Raw genomic sequence first — 14,612 nt, forward strand, 5'->3', positions numbered from 1 at the left:
TGATTTAATACACAATGAAATTATTCTATTATAATGCATATGATTGGAGGATTTACACTTGATTCAAATGTGACTCCAATCAGAATTTTCAAAACCAAAACAATAATTTTTTTGTTTAATAAAATTAATTTTACATACAATGCTCAAAACGCAACACATAAATGATACAGTATTTTAAGAAAGAGACAGAGACTGAGGTGGAAAACTCAGGTTTTGCTTTATCTAGAGCAAATGGAGTTTACAGATTCTATCACAGGTGAAAGTTTAACAAAAGAAAAAAAAACCAGATCTTTATGTACAGTTGTTGGAACACACACAAAATAAAAGACAAATACAGATATGGATATTAAATAAGAGCAGCTAAACGAAAGGCATGCACAGTAAAGCGATAGGCTGTGGCTAATATTTTAATACATCAGCAAAAGTACTGGCTGCCATTGTAACAGTCCATTGAAACACTGGCTTTTCCTTTACACACTCACGCGAACACACACACACACACACACACACATACACACACACACTTTTCTTTAGTAGTAGTGAAGCGTGAATAGTAAGGGAAAGGAACGTATAAAGCATTGAGCCCCTCTAGACATTTGTAACTGAAGCCTGAGGATGTAGCAAAGTATCCATGTAAACATATCTACAGTATACACACAGCCAGGATTATTACTCAGTCAGCTACAGTATGACGCTGCATACTGCACACGTCATTACAGTACTGTGTATACATCAAAACAGATTGTGATCCAGAATATGAGATTCTCTTAAAGCAACTGCTAAAACACGCATGCTTTTACGTGCATGCAGGAGGAACTTCTCAGGATGGTCTGTCCAAACATTTCCTACACATACCACCTAAGCAAGAGGAAATCTTGAATAAAGGCAGATTCTGTAATTAAGATGGTTATTAGGCCTATTCTTTAACTTGAAAATGACAAACAGTGGATAATTCTGCTTATTTCAATGTTTTTTTTCCATAAAGACGCTAAATTATCCACTGATTAAAACAGAAATAAAAACCATAGAAATAATTAAGAACGATTTTACTTTATATTTACTATCTCATAATTATACATATTACATGAGTTTGCCTTTTTTCACTTGCATAGATACTGTTTTTATTTTATTTTTTCATTATATTCTTTGCAGTGATGTATTAATGTTTTCTGACTTAATACTAATACACTGTGATTAGTATCTGTCTGGTAGTGTTAGGTCTAGACCAGGGGCTCTCAAAAAATATTTTCTAGAAAATAAACTCTAGAGATCCCTTAGCACTGATTTATGAGCATAACCAAACTTATTCAAATAATAGGTTCATTATTTATATATACTGGATTGTTTTTTTTATTATTTATAAGAGGCACAGAGCTTTATAACAACAAGACAAATGTAAGAATAATACAGTAATTAGAATAAAAGTGAACTGAGATTTTCACCACTATAACAAAATGAATAAATCACAACCCCCTTGGGGTCCCTGGACCCAACCAATGCTATAGACAGCTATTTCCTTTTAAATATATTTAATTCAAGACATTATGCTTAACCAGGATTGAACCTAAAGGGCTTTTTTATCTGGTTTCACAGTGACATAAAGACAAAATACACAAACATCCTGGGCAAATAGTTTTTTTAAAGAGTTTCCTGCTAAGGAGACGTCTTTATTCTCTAACCGTTCAACTGAGACCTTGACTCTGAAAACACCTTATGAACATTGCCTAATGAGTAACAAGCCAGCACACATACCAACATTCAGCATTCAAGAGCGCAAAATGTAATAACTAAAAAACCAGGGTTCTATTATAACGCAGCTTTGTGTAAGGAAGAACTTTAAAAGGCCATACAGGCACAAAACTTTCCCACAACCATAAAATTGGATAAGTGGTTTGGTTAAAAGTAAATCCAATTTGGATCAATTTAGAATTATTGCTCTAAAAAAAAAAGTGATTTTGCACTAAATATACTGTGTAGTATTGGAGCGGAATTGTCAATTCACTGCAGTATTTGAACCTGATAAAAAAAAGGTTAATGCATTTTAAAAGTTTTAGATGAAAGTCTCCTTTGGGTCTCTGAATATCATTAAGAGCAAAGTTCACTGATAAAGAAGTTCGCTTCAAATTGAGCACATCTGATATCCACAGTCTATTTAAATACATGTACTTGATCTTTAAAATCAAATATAAAGGAAATCTAATTTCTATATTATTCTAAACAGTCTTTCTTAAGGTACTAAACAAGCCAAATGATCGTCAAGCAAATATAACAGGATATGCTCAGTCCATAGTTTTTTTTTAAGAATGAACCAGGTGTACTTTCATCCTTCATCTGTTTTTTCCTTCTTAATGGACAAAATTGACAATTACTGTACAAATACAATCTGTGTTTTTGCATATTTTTAGCATTAAATGATCCCCCAAAGGAGGTTTTAATTTGTCTGTCCAAATGATTGACATGCAACAGAATTTTCCAGACATTTGAGGCAGCAGAGATAAAGCTATCTATTACTAACCCTACACAGGAATAAAATATTATCTATGCCTTATGTTTACTAAAAGGTCTTTTTCACAAGCTAAACAGTAATGCAGTAGCTGATCAGCCAATCATAAATGTCGTTACTGGAATTTTGTCATAAAATTTATTTTAAACTGCCACCAGCTACAGCAAATAAAAAAAGTAAAAAAAAAAAAAAAGTTTTAAAACGGCACGGATGTTTGAAAAAAAGGCTTAAAGTAATACTCCAGAATTTTTCAATCTAATCTCTGTACACCAAATCTGTAGTTCATGTATGTGTTATCTTGGTAGGGGTCCAAGCACAAAAGTTTCCCCATACAGTAGTTGTATAGGGAAACTATTTCTCAGTGGGGGTCCAGGCTCCAAAGTTTTCTTTACTGAAAAAAGTTACACTTATAACAGGAGTCTAAGGACAATTGTTGTCGCCGTAAATTAATGTTTAAAGTACAAGGCAATAAAACAAGAATTCTAACCAGTATAGGCTGTAGCAATGAACAGGTTAGAATAGTACAAAAATAAAAGGTAGTGTTACCCTAGGTTTTAACACTGCAGCAACAGTAAGAATCCATAAGATACTTTAGATACTTCACATACAATTTTGTGCCATCAGGTGAAAACCAGCCCACTTTGATGTTTTCCTAGAGTTAAAGAGACGTCACATACCGAACAATAAATACTTCCCTCACAAAAGCTAGTCCTGTTTCTAACAGGCTCAATTGTGCAGATTTTGAGCTTAAATGCTTTTGGTTTAAAAGTTCACAAAAGTGCTCTTAACATTTGTCTGCAAAGAAAAACAATTGCCCCTAGACATAAATTTTAGGCTACAAATTTTTCCGTTGGGTTTCTTTTCTCAGTAAAGAGAATTTTCCAAAATTGTCCGTAGTCATTATATATATTCTCTGTAGATGTGGAGAGATTAAGTTAAAAAATGCAAGCATATTCCTTCAATAGAAATAGATTAGCCTATAAGAAAATAAAGACAAACAGGACCACTGCACTGAGGCACAACTGCTCTCGTTAATGCCTGATACATTACACACACATTCAGGAGTACGGCAATAAAAGGGACACTTATATTATAATGCATACTGGAACATGGACACATTTCCGAATGCAGGTCTTGACATATAATTTTACTGCAGTTTTGGGTTTTATGAAGGATTCAAATAAAAACCATTGTAATTTTATTACAGGAAGACCTCAGAATGTGGGTTGGGCTGTTCTGATGAGACCTGACACATTTCAGTAAGATTGGACTGGGCATGAGGTTATGATTGGTTTAGAATTTGATTGGATTAGCTGTGGGAGGAGATGTCAGAGGAGCTGCTGCTGTTGCTGTTGGTATTTTGGGCTCGTTTGATGTAGAGGTTCAGCAGTTTCATCTGCCAGAGGACAAGATGAAGACAGTATTAAAGATTGGCCATGATAGTAAAAACAATGCAGGCATAAAATATAAGGGCTGATTTCATGATTGCTGATTTATTTGTGTATTTAATAACGAGTGCTGTGGCGCCTAAATTTTCTCAGGTGGATCAGTCTATCTGTGCATCAGCGTCCAATGCTGCAATAATAGTCACACATTTTTAAATTGATAATACAGCTTCTCTTCTAATTATTAACGGCTTATAAACTAGCTCTTGATACAGTTGTTTATCTTTGTGAATTGTAAAGCTTAAGTATATTAAACTAAAGTTATGAATTCCTAACTCTATGCATTTTACCATGCATTTTTTAATTTCTGTTCTGATCACCTGTAACATTACAGTTCGCTTTTAGTATTATATGTAATCATGAATAACTGAGACATTATTGGTATGAAATCATCAGACACATACACAAACACACACTATGTCTTCAGATTTACCTTGCTGCCTGTCAGTTGGGCAAGATGAGGCTTCAACCCTTCTCCAATCACAGAATAAATTGCAACAAGGCAGAAGACACTGGCTTTCCGCACGCTGCTCTCAGTGTTATCATAACCCTTAAACAGAGATGCATAGACTTGAAATGAATGTGTGTTAATTACTGTGTGTAACTTCAATTTGTAGTTAAATCGTTGTGTATCTGTGTTTTTTTTTAAACTGTGTAGCATCTGTTTTTTAGAAAGTGTGTATCGTATTTTAGTGACTGTGTTGATCTTGGTGTGTATGTTTGAGTGTGTGCATGCGCACCTGTAGTAGGCCAGGGATGATGTCAGGCAGCAGCTGATAAAGAGACTCCTCTGGAATGCGCTCAATGACCTTGGTCTGCATTTTAATTGCGGCCAGGTCGATGGGGTAGTCTGAAGTCTGTACGATTGGACACAGCACCTTTATGCACTGCTCTGGATGGATGGAGGAAGCCAAGGTAGAGGCAGCCTCCTCTGCAGCACGTACCACCTAGATGCCAGAAAAAAAAAAACAGTGTGATGTTAAAAGGAAATGTATTTCTATTGCTTCTGCAACAGCAGCACAAGCGTCATTAAATGATAACCACTGTTATAACTTGGTGGTCATAAGTATGTTTTGTGCTGAAAGTTGTGCGTCAAATCCCAGGACTAGCCAGTAAGTTTTTAGGTCTTTGAGGAAGGCACTCACCCCCTCAACTGCTCAGCGTTTGCTGAGCAAATGTTAACATTATTGAAAGATTTGTCAAATACTGCACATATAAGAAGAGTGACTGTAAGGACGTTTCCATCCAAGAACTTTGCAAGAGGGAAACATGTGTTCCCTGTTTACAGTGGACAATATATTTTGGGTATGAATATTGCCATCATCAAACCCATCGGTATTTTGCACTCTTTACCAATATGCAGTCTTCTGCAGCAAAGATGAGTTTTTTGCCCCCTACTTGTGTCTGACCTCTTTGTGAGAGTCTTTGTGTGCCTCCAGCGTTTTCATAATGGTCAGTTCTGCATAGTTCCTGAAGCGTGCTGGTTGACTTCGCAGGATCTCTTTTAGAACACGCAGAGCCAGTGCCCGGATGGTATGCTGAGCAAGAAAACAGCAAAAAAATACCATTAGGTATGGATATCCACACTCCTACTTGGGAATTAAAAGCCTTAGTGCACTACCAGAGACTGTTTAAAGGGGTAATACTAATGATTCATTAATTATTGGTTCCACACTGATATTGTACACTATGATCTGTTGCTCCAACTGTTTGACTTGACTGGTAATTTGGTGTTAAAGTGTTTCTGTTTATTTCTATCATTACTATTAAAATACTTTGTAGTGTAAGATTTGACACATCACTGAAGCTTAACTGTATATCATACATACATCATTACATTATATTAGATTTTATTTTCCATAGATAAGCTCTTATATAGTTACCTTAATGCTTTATTAGTGCATCTTTGAACTAAAAAAAAGGGGGCTGAAGTTCCCAGTTGCATCAGTCATGACTTATATATAAAAAAATAAAAAAAAACCTTTTGCCATATATCTGAGTGACATCTCATACAAACAAAATTTGACGTTAAAATATGACACGTCTAAGCAAAGTAAATAAGCAGGACACAGTTTTGCTTATTCATTGCTCTTTCTGCAGCCTGCTCTATGTGAGTGGAATATACTGACAAGCACATAGGGTTGCAAAGCAGATCACTTACATCTTTGTCCCCCAGTGTCTCAAGGAGCAGAAGCAGCATGGTTTTAAAATGTTCCTCCCATACGGCTACACTATCGTCACGGGTCACCTTCAACAGCTCTAACAGGGCAGCTCGCCTCTCGTCCACACGATCACTGTGATTAGACAGCTCTTTTAGGAGGTCACCAACTAGCTCCAAATGCTGTGCCGGGCCTGGGCAAAAAAGAAAATACATGAGACTACTCTCTGAGAACTTGTGTGCTTATTTAACACCTCATGTGCTTATTTAACATAGCAAAATTACTAAATAAATAAATAAATAAATTTTTTACCTGCAGAGTAACTTTTGGGAGCCAAGATTTTGTTTTCACCAAACTCTTGACGACGACCTAGAGCAAATTCTTCATTGCGTTAGAGAACAGAAAATACTGCATGCTATACACTGATACATTTCAACACCGGTACAGAAAAAAAAATAAAAATAAAAATTATATATATATATATATATATATATATATATATATATATATATATATATATATATATATATATATATTTATTTATATATATATATATATATATATATATATATATATATATATATATATATATATATACATACACACACACACACACACACACACACACACACACACACACACAAAAGGCATTACCATCACGGAGCTGTTCCGCATCATCGTCAAACACTGCCTCCTTCAAAGCAGTTTTATCATAAGTGCTGGTGGAGTCGGTGTAGTTGTGGGGGTTGTACTCGCGTGTCCTTGGCCCCAGGAATGAGCGAGGAGATGGTGTGTTCAGTAAAGAGGTCTTGTTATCGAGAGCCATTCGGCCTCCCTCCATTACGTCTGTACATAGCCGGGTGTCTGCAGCTGAGGATGCTACTGCACTCTGTGTATAACACAAAGACACATGGTAACCTTTTGATAGCAATCTATTTTTTATATTATATTAGTTTCATAGATGTCATTAAACAAAAAAAAGATGCCACCAAATTTGTACATGTATGAATGTTGGAAACTACCAGAAAAAATTGGTTTCAGACCTGAAATTCAGTTGAATTGCAAATATGGGCACTTATGTCAAAAGCACTCAGCCACCACACCCCCTCCATTTTTTATTAATATTTATATCTTGAAATTTTTGGTTAAAAAATATTTTGTTCCGATCCAAAGAATGTGCCCTGCATGAGCGCTAGCTCAGTGGTTAAAGTTTTGGGGTAGTGATCGTAAGGTCAAGCTCTGGCCACTGTTGAGCCCATTAACTCTCTTAAGCTTGGATATGCAATGAGAATAAAATTCCCTGCACTGCATTTATTTATAATATATTGACAGTGATGTCAAGGTCAAGAGTCAACAACAGTAAGATGTTTTTTCTTAAAATTATTTAGCGAAATTAATGTTGTAATCGAAGCACATCTGGAGAGATAGAATGTTGTGTGAATTGGCGATAAAGAATCAAGCCAAATTTCTTCCCTTCAGAGTGAAGACAAACTTACAGCATCATCTTTCTTGGTGTCACGTTTGATTGGCTCATAGCTGTCCTCCTGGCTGCGGAAGCTAAAGCTCTGAATGGCTTCAGTGACTCCTCTCAGAGAGCTGTAGATCTCCTCTGAGTTCATGTTCTCTGTGTCGTATTCCAGCATGCTGCACACATAACACACAGACACACACACACACACCATAACCAATTTTACTTTAATTTAATGTAACAATTAGCAAAGTAAAGCAAATGAAAGAATCCTGAAACCCCTCGGACCCACAACCACCCCCACACACACACAATGTTTAAGCTCCTGTCAGACTTTTTCATACCATATGGAATGTGTTTTAATCATTAAGAATCATCTGAGAATAATCCAGACTATCCTACTCCAAAGAATATACTATGCTGGGACATTGTTTTAATGCTGGTTTAAGCCTAAAACATACGGAATGACAACATGATAACCTGAAACGTAACAGTACTATAGTTACACCAGTTGAAACACGTATATCTTCATGTCAATGTAAATCCCTTAAGCATAAATAAGGCATCATGTTAAGCCATAAATACGAGCAGCTGCAAGTCTCTCAAATCTATAAGACTAAAAAGATTATACCGAGCTTGCTAAACAGTAGTGTGGAAAGATTTTAATGTATACTGAATGTTTTTCCTGTTTTCTATTGTATTTCAAAGCCAACTTTACTATTACGTTCGACTATAAATGATATCTACTAGTCACAAATAAAAAACAAGACAATGTGATGCTTTAAGGATGTAATAGTAACATTTAAATTAAAACAAGAGCCTTACAATAAACAGCTTTTTTAGTAACCATTTCTAAACATATGTATTTAAACAACATCCCCATTCACAATTGTAAATATCTCAATGCTGTATATAGTTTTAGCAATGTCTGTCATCTCTATCAGACTAATTAAGTGTGACTAGAAATGTGCAGTTTAATGAAACCATGTGCATGTGAGACTGTCTGAATAGATTTAGCTCACATTGTGGAATCCCCTTGTGGACAGGCTCTTTGAACAATTGACAACATGCTGAACATTTTGTTTTATGTGGTTTGGTAATCTTGTCAACAGCTCCCTGAAGGAAGCTTTCGATGCAGAATAAAGCAGAATGACAGAGAAACAGAAACACAAATAAAAGGAGTAAAGCGGATAGATTTGAAATATTCAGGCAACCAGTGTAGAGTGATGGGGACTGATTTGATATTTAGAGAACCATAATGTGAAGAATGAGATGTGCAGAAAACAAAAAAGGTTAGGACACCTACTAGTCATTTTAAAACATTCCTCATAAAAGAACTCGTAATAAATGCAACGCAAGCTAAAAGGTAATGAACACCAGCCTGTTTCTTATTGGCAACGTGACACCCCATGACCTTTGACCCCACGCTGTGACCCCCAAGTGGAAGACCGTTACCTGGGCGAGGGGGCCTGGCGCCCAGGGCGGAGAGGGGGGGTGCCAGGGCCAGAGGGAGGGGGAGTGAAGGGACACGGGGCCTTAGATAGACCGTTCGAACTCCAGCCCCATATACGACTGAGTCAGGAACAAAGGATGATGCAGGGAGAACGAAAAACAAAGAGAAAGACAAGAAAGGGAAGGAAAAGCAGAGGAAAACAGGCTTGCGTGTTAGAAGGTCAATTTGCTGGTTAGTATAACAGGAGTAGTACTCTTTAACAGCAGCAGATATTGGATTTTTCAACCATGTACAGAAGCTTGCATAAATATTTGCCAACTTAAACTTTTCCAACAATTTTTGTTACAACCTGGAGCTAAAATAGACTCATGTAGGATTTAGTGTCACATTTTGTTCTACAAAATAATTAGCCATAATATGGGCATTAGGGGATGTGGTTCTCTAGTGTGTGGAAACCCATTATTCTGATAATGTCATCTGTATAGAGAAGCACACTGGTGGTAGCATCATGTGAACAGTCATCACTGGCCACTTGGATGCTTCTTTGACTAGTTCACTCCTCAAGTTGTCTACAATCAGCACACTAACATCAAAGTTGCCATATTCTTTCCATTTTTAACAGCTGTAAAGACATACAGTCCCGGTCCTTTTTATACCAGGTTGTAACACTACAAAATATAGAAAAGCTCAAGAGGGAAAATACTTGTTTAAGGCACTATAGGTTCCTACAGTGCATAACCTCTTAATCCTCTGTAAATGAAATGGGAATCTGTAGCATGTGTAGCACAGGGGTTATAGACTGTATTACTTGTTTAGAGATTCTGATTTAAAAGCATAGCTACATAAAAATGCATGCAAACTGTTGGAGAATTTATAGATTTTGCATAAATACAAAGCATCAGCAGTTGTTATCAGCTTCGATTAGTTTTGAAGCTGTGTGACTCATCTTTGGTGAAAAGCCACAAAAGTGGTCTTGCCAACATACTTTCACAATGTTCTGTAGGGCTTTTAAAACAGAGTGGTAATACCTGGGTGAGAGTCCTCCATGAGAGCAGTTCGTAGGAGACGTCAAGGGGCTGGTGCGGGAACCAGAGAGTCTTGGATGTGTGCGGCTCACTGTGTTGCTCGGTGAACTCTTGAATGTAAAGAAAATAGAGAAATGGAATGTGTGTGAACAACAAGTTGTATATTTGTTTTAGTCCATAAATCTGTAAATGGTTTTAAATTCTATGTATTCTGCACGTTATTCTATACTTAGTTTCAGTATCAAGTACTGTGAATGTTTTAATTAAAATTTTTTTATAGCACTTAGAGTAGCGGGGTGAGAATGTTGGTGTACCGTGGCTGCAGTATTGCTGGAGTTCTTCAGGTGATTATGCAGGAGTTTGGTGGCTCCGTCCTGGAAGGTTTTAGGCAGCGCTCCCAGCAGCATGGTGAACTCTGGTGTGTTTAGTTCGAATAGGGAGATCAGCACCACCTGAGCAGCCTGCAATACAAACACAATATACAGTTATAAGAAAACCAAGTGGGGCGTGAGCCATACAAGGAAGAGGAGTTGTTCTACAGCTGGGTAATTATATAGCTGACCTTACATCATGATACGTAAACCAGCAACAACATTACTGAAAAGAAGTTTGATTAAAAACCAACATAAAGTGAAATATTGAGCCTTTTACTATATTCTCAGAATGGTAATCTGAGCCACTCTATTGTAATCCCACTTTATAGCACAGCGCTGATTAGGATTGAACAGAAAGTGTTGTATAATTTCTATAACACATCCAATCTTTCAAAGAAGCTTTACTTCAAATCCACGGTTTATATTCATTCTTGTATGATTATGGTTTCAATAGAAACATCTCATCTACATTATTTATTATTATCAACCTCAACATCATTATTATCATCATTATTATTAATAATAATAGTAATAATAATAATAATAATAATAATCACGCATATCACACCACCACATAATTTAACAGCAGGCCACATCTTCACGTTTTATTTCTAGTGAATTTATTTATCTGTCCTGCAGATTTTCACAGATCCTAAAACATATATAACTACAGCAATTAAAGGAAGTGAAGGAGATGTTAACAACATTGAAGATCAGAAAAAAATTGTTAGAGTCTGCATTTCAGGCAAGCACGAGTGCATCTTTCAAGCCCAAAGCATCAGAAAGGTCAGATAGTAACAGGTTCTCAGTATGGCAGAGTAAGAATTCCACATCTGCAGATACATATTTAGGAAAGAATACTGCTTTTAATGCTTTTTTTTCCCCTCAGTAGCAATATTAAGAGTCACAAATAAGAAGAGTTGAAGGTTATCCAGAAGAGCGGCTTCAGAGAGAGAGTACGAGCCATATGTGGTTTATGCACCGGTCATGCAGGTTGAAAGTGAAACTTTGACTACCTGCTTACATCTTTCCTCCAGATTGCCCTCCACGGGGAGGGAAGTGAGTGAGCTTAGCCTGCCTGCCAGCTCCTCACTTACCCAGCTGTGCAGGGTCTGACACATACACACACGCACAGACACACACACAGTAAGAACAGCTGGGTGCACATACATTGCACTAATACTCACTGTATATTTAACTGTCATAGGTCACTTTGTAAGTATGATTATCTCATTTAGAATACCTCTGGACTTCCAGTGGACCACCAATGGCTTGACAGCACATGGCCATGGCACTCACAGTCAGGATAATACAATTTTTATGATGGACTGAACATTACAACCCATCAACAAAGTTATACCGCTAAATAATAAGAACTACAATCTAAGGACAATTATAATTAAAATGTTTTCTATGGGTGGACAATTTTAAAAACAATAAAATCAACTCTCGGGCTCCACCTCTCTTACAGTTACAAAACATCTGTATAATGATGGATCATTTTCGACACAGTCGTGACAATAGTGTCTTTGGTACTTGAAAGAATTGAAAGGGAACAGTATTATCCCTGATGGGTTGAGAGACAGCGCTGTGGTAAGCAACAGGTCATAAATGGTAGATGACGATCAGCACCAATTGTTCACCAAAAAGGATGAGCAAGAGTGTGTAATTATAGTGAGACTTGTAGAGTTTATCACTATAACACATTCTGAAATATGCCCAAAGTAATGAATCATAATGCGCCTGAAAACACCTCCTAAATGCTGAAGTAGGCAAAGCATTAAAATTATGTTGATGGACATGAGCTTCCATGCTGCTCTCAGTTTCAGCATCAACATTTACAATGAGTGAGATGCACAGTTGTCCAAACTAAAGCATTCTAAGGCATTTTCAGGGTGTGTAGGCGTCAAACGTTAGCTGCAAACGGAAAGAATACAAGTTGAATTGGCAGGTAACGTGCGACAATTCTTACCTTTGTCTTTTTTACCACCAAGCTACTTTTTTGTGTTTGTTTTAACTTTCAATGACTGCTAAAACCAGCAAAGGGAGAGTGAGAGTGATTTACCTGGTGGCACGTGCAACACATAAAAACACACAGACACACACACACGCACGCACATACACACATACTGGTGGTAATATGACATAGGTGCAACTCATCACATCTTCATCCCATTGTTTTAACCCACAATCACTATTTAGTGCACTAGTTATTGGCCTAAAATAGAGATTCTCAATTGTGGAAATTACTTCTTTGCTGTACAATAATTGCCAACCAAATGAATAGAACCAGGCAAATATTGTTTTGACCGATGCTTAATATGTAACATAAAACTGTTGATAATGCAAATAAATTACATTTTGAAACTATTCCTCTTTTCAAATGAATGCCTTGAAATATTTTTCTTTTAGATATTAATAATTGGAATTAAAAGACCAACCCCAGCCTACTAATAAGGTGTGTTAGGGTGTTTTAGGCTACATGCTGTGTTGGCTGCCATTTTGCACAGCAGGCAAACATAGAAGCATATGCTTCTCATTCTACTCGCGTTCAGCTCTTGTCCACGCGCCCGTAAAGGTGCTTGTCCATGCACCCGCTGCCACATACATATATAATGTATAGTTCATAGAATGCGGTACAATGAACTGCTCAATTATGCTAAATAATTATTGTGCTAAATTATTAAAACATTACAGTATATTACCTATCTCCATGTTTACTGTATATAAGTATATGCGGTAGTTCCAAGGTGTTTATTAAAAGCTTATTGTGCTGCTAAGTCTCTAATCAATGTCTTTGTGTAGACTATACAGTACTCTGTTTACAACTGAATTAGAGTGTGTAATTACAACTGGGCAATTGTGGTGGCTCACAACAGCTTTCGTGGTCAGCCTTAAAAAAAAATAGAAGAGTGTTTTCTGAGAGATGAAGGAAAAACCCTCACTTTTCTGACATCCGAGCTCTTCGGCTCCGTTGTCCAGGTGATGATGCGGGAGACGGCTAGTCGAGTCTCACTGGAGTTTACAAAATCGGTGGGATCCATTTGCCTGGCCAGAGACTCGATATACTTCAGAATGGCCACCTTCACCTACACAACAGAGACAACAAACTGAAATTTAGGGAGGATGTTTGTGGATAAATCAGTTTGTGGATATAAATCATTAATCTGTTATTCTTAAATTTTTTTTCCAGATGAGCAATCCCAGTAAAACTGAACTAACTGTGGGGAATTAGTGTGTACCTGTGACTATTTGTGTGTTTCACCAATATGCTGTTTGCAAACCTCTTATTTCCATGTCATTGCCTTTCATAGCCTAGGTCACTTATTTTACATACAGTAATTCCTCTTTTTCGCGGTGGTTACGCTCCAAAACCGCCCGTGATAAACGAAAAACGCCGATAAACAGACGCCACACCAAAAATGCTATTTTATGTATACAGTACTGTACTATATTAACATTTTACTTCATTTTATAATTAATAATTATATTTTTATGAATACATTTCTTTATTTTAACTTCAAACTTAAAAACCCCTATTATTCCCTATAAGTGTTTTGGTCTATCGTGCTATCCGCGAGAGACCGGAAAAACCAACCAAATTAATTAGTTAGTATGTGGCAAATGCAATTCCTTGATAAACCAGGGCCGCGAGATTCAAACCGCGGTAAAGCAGGGGATTATTGTAAAAGATCTCTGTAAAAGATATTTAGGATTGTTGCTATCTATAAACCTGCAATTAGAAATGCATGAGGAAGCCATTACTCCTGTCACAATGATGAGGGCGTGTGAGAACCCAAATACTGATCACACTCCCATTCTTTCTTCTGTTAGCTAAAATTTCACAGTTAGTGGAAAGGAAATAGTTTACTCCTACCTTCCTACTACCACACGAAAGTAACAAGCTTCTTTGTCTAGAAGGATAGGCATACACATTTTATTTGTAAATAAAGGTAAGCCTATGCAATATACATTTTCATCTGTTAAGTGAGTGAATATCTGAACTGTATTTAAAAAATTTTAATTTGAAATTTAACAAGTTCTTCCTTGATTCTTCTCATCTTTCCACCAAATAATAAAAGAAATCGGTAAATATGGCATCCTATTCACAGGCCGCACCAAAAACAAAACACCAGGGAATAAAACATGACTCAAATATGCTCTGTGTGCATAAAGAATTTAACA

The 14,612-nt window shown here is 36.7% G+C and overlaps 1 protein-coding gene across 24 annotated transcripts in view; it reads right to left on the reverse strand.

The window, feature by feature from the left end:
- Positions 1 to 198: 198 nt before the first annotated feature.
- The window catches only part of LOC310735351 (CLIP-associating protein 1-A-like), a 65,243-nt gene continuing 50,829 nt past the window's right edge, over positions 199 to 14,612 (reverse strand). For 13 of the 24 annotated variants that reach the window (XM_083558008.1, XM_083558010.1, XM_083558005.1 and 10 more), the window contains 11 exons: positions 13,373 to 13,516; positions 10,368 to 10,514; positions 10,057 to 10,163; positions 7,604 to 7,751; positions 6,762 to 6,996; positions 6,420 to 6,476; positions 6,110 to 6,300; positions 5,358 to 5,486; positions 4,689 to 4,895; positions 4,382 to 4,498; positions 199 to 3,899 (listed from right to left, as the gene is read on the reverse strand). In XM_083558008.1, coding sequence (XP_083414134.1) covers positions 3,813 to 3,899; positions 4,382 to 4,498; positions 4,689 to 4,895; positions 5,358 to 5,486; positions 6,110 to 6,300; positions 6,420 to 6,476; positions 6,762 to 6,996; positions 7,604 to 7,751; positions 10,057 to 10,163; positions 10,368 to 10,514; positions 13,373 to 13,516 — 1,569 coding nt within the window. In that variant the 3' untranslated portion in view covers positions 199 to 3,812. Of the gene's footprint in view, positions 3,900 to 4,381; positions 4,499 to 4,688; positions 4,896 to 5,357; positions 5,487 to 6,109; positions 6,301 to 6,419; positions 6,477 to 6,761; positions 6,997 to 7,603; positions 7,752 to 9,030; positions 9,148 to 10,056; positions 10,164 to 10,367; positions 10,515 to 11,443; positions 11,540 to 13,372; positions 13,517 to 14,612 lie in introns of all 24 variants that reach the window. The other 11 variants (XM_083558023.1, XM_083558021.1, XM_083558022.1 and 8 more) reach the window with 2 other exon arrangements.

The sequence above is a fragment of the Silurus aristotelis genome, assembly GCF_946808225.1.
Source record: "Silurus aristotelis genome assembly, chromosome: 13".
NCBI classification, from domain to species: Eukaryota; Metazoa; Chordata; class Actinopteri; order Siluriformes; family Siluridae; genus Silurus; species Silurus aristotelis.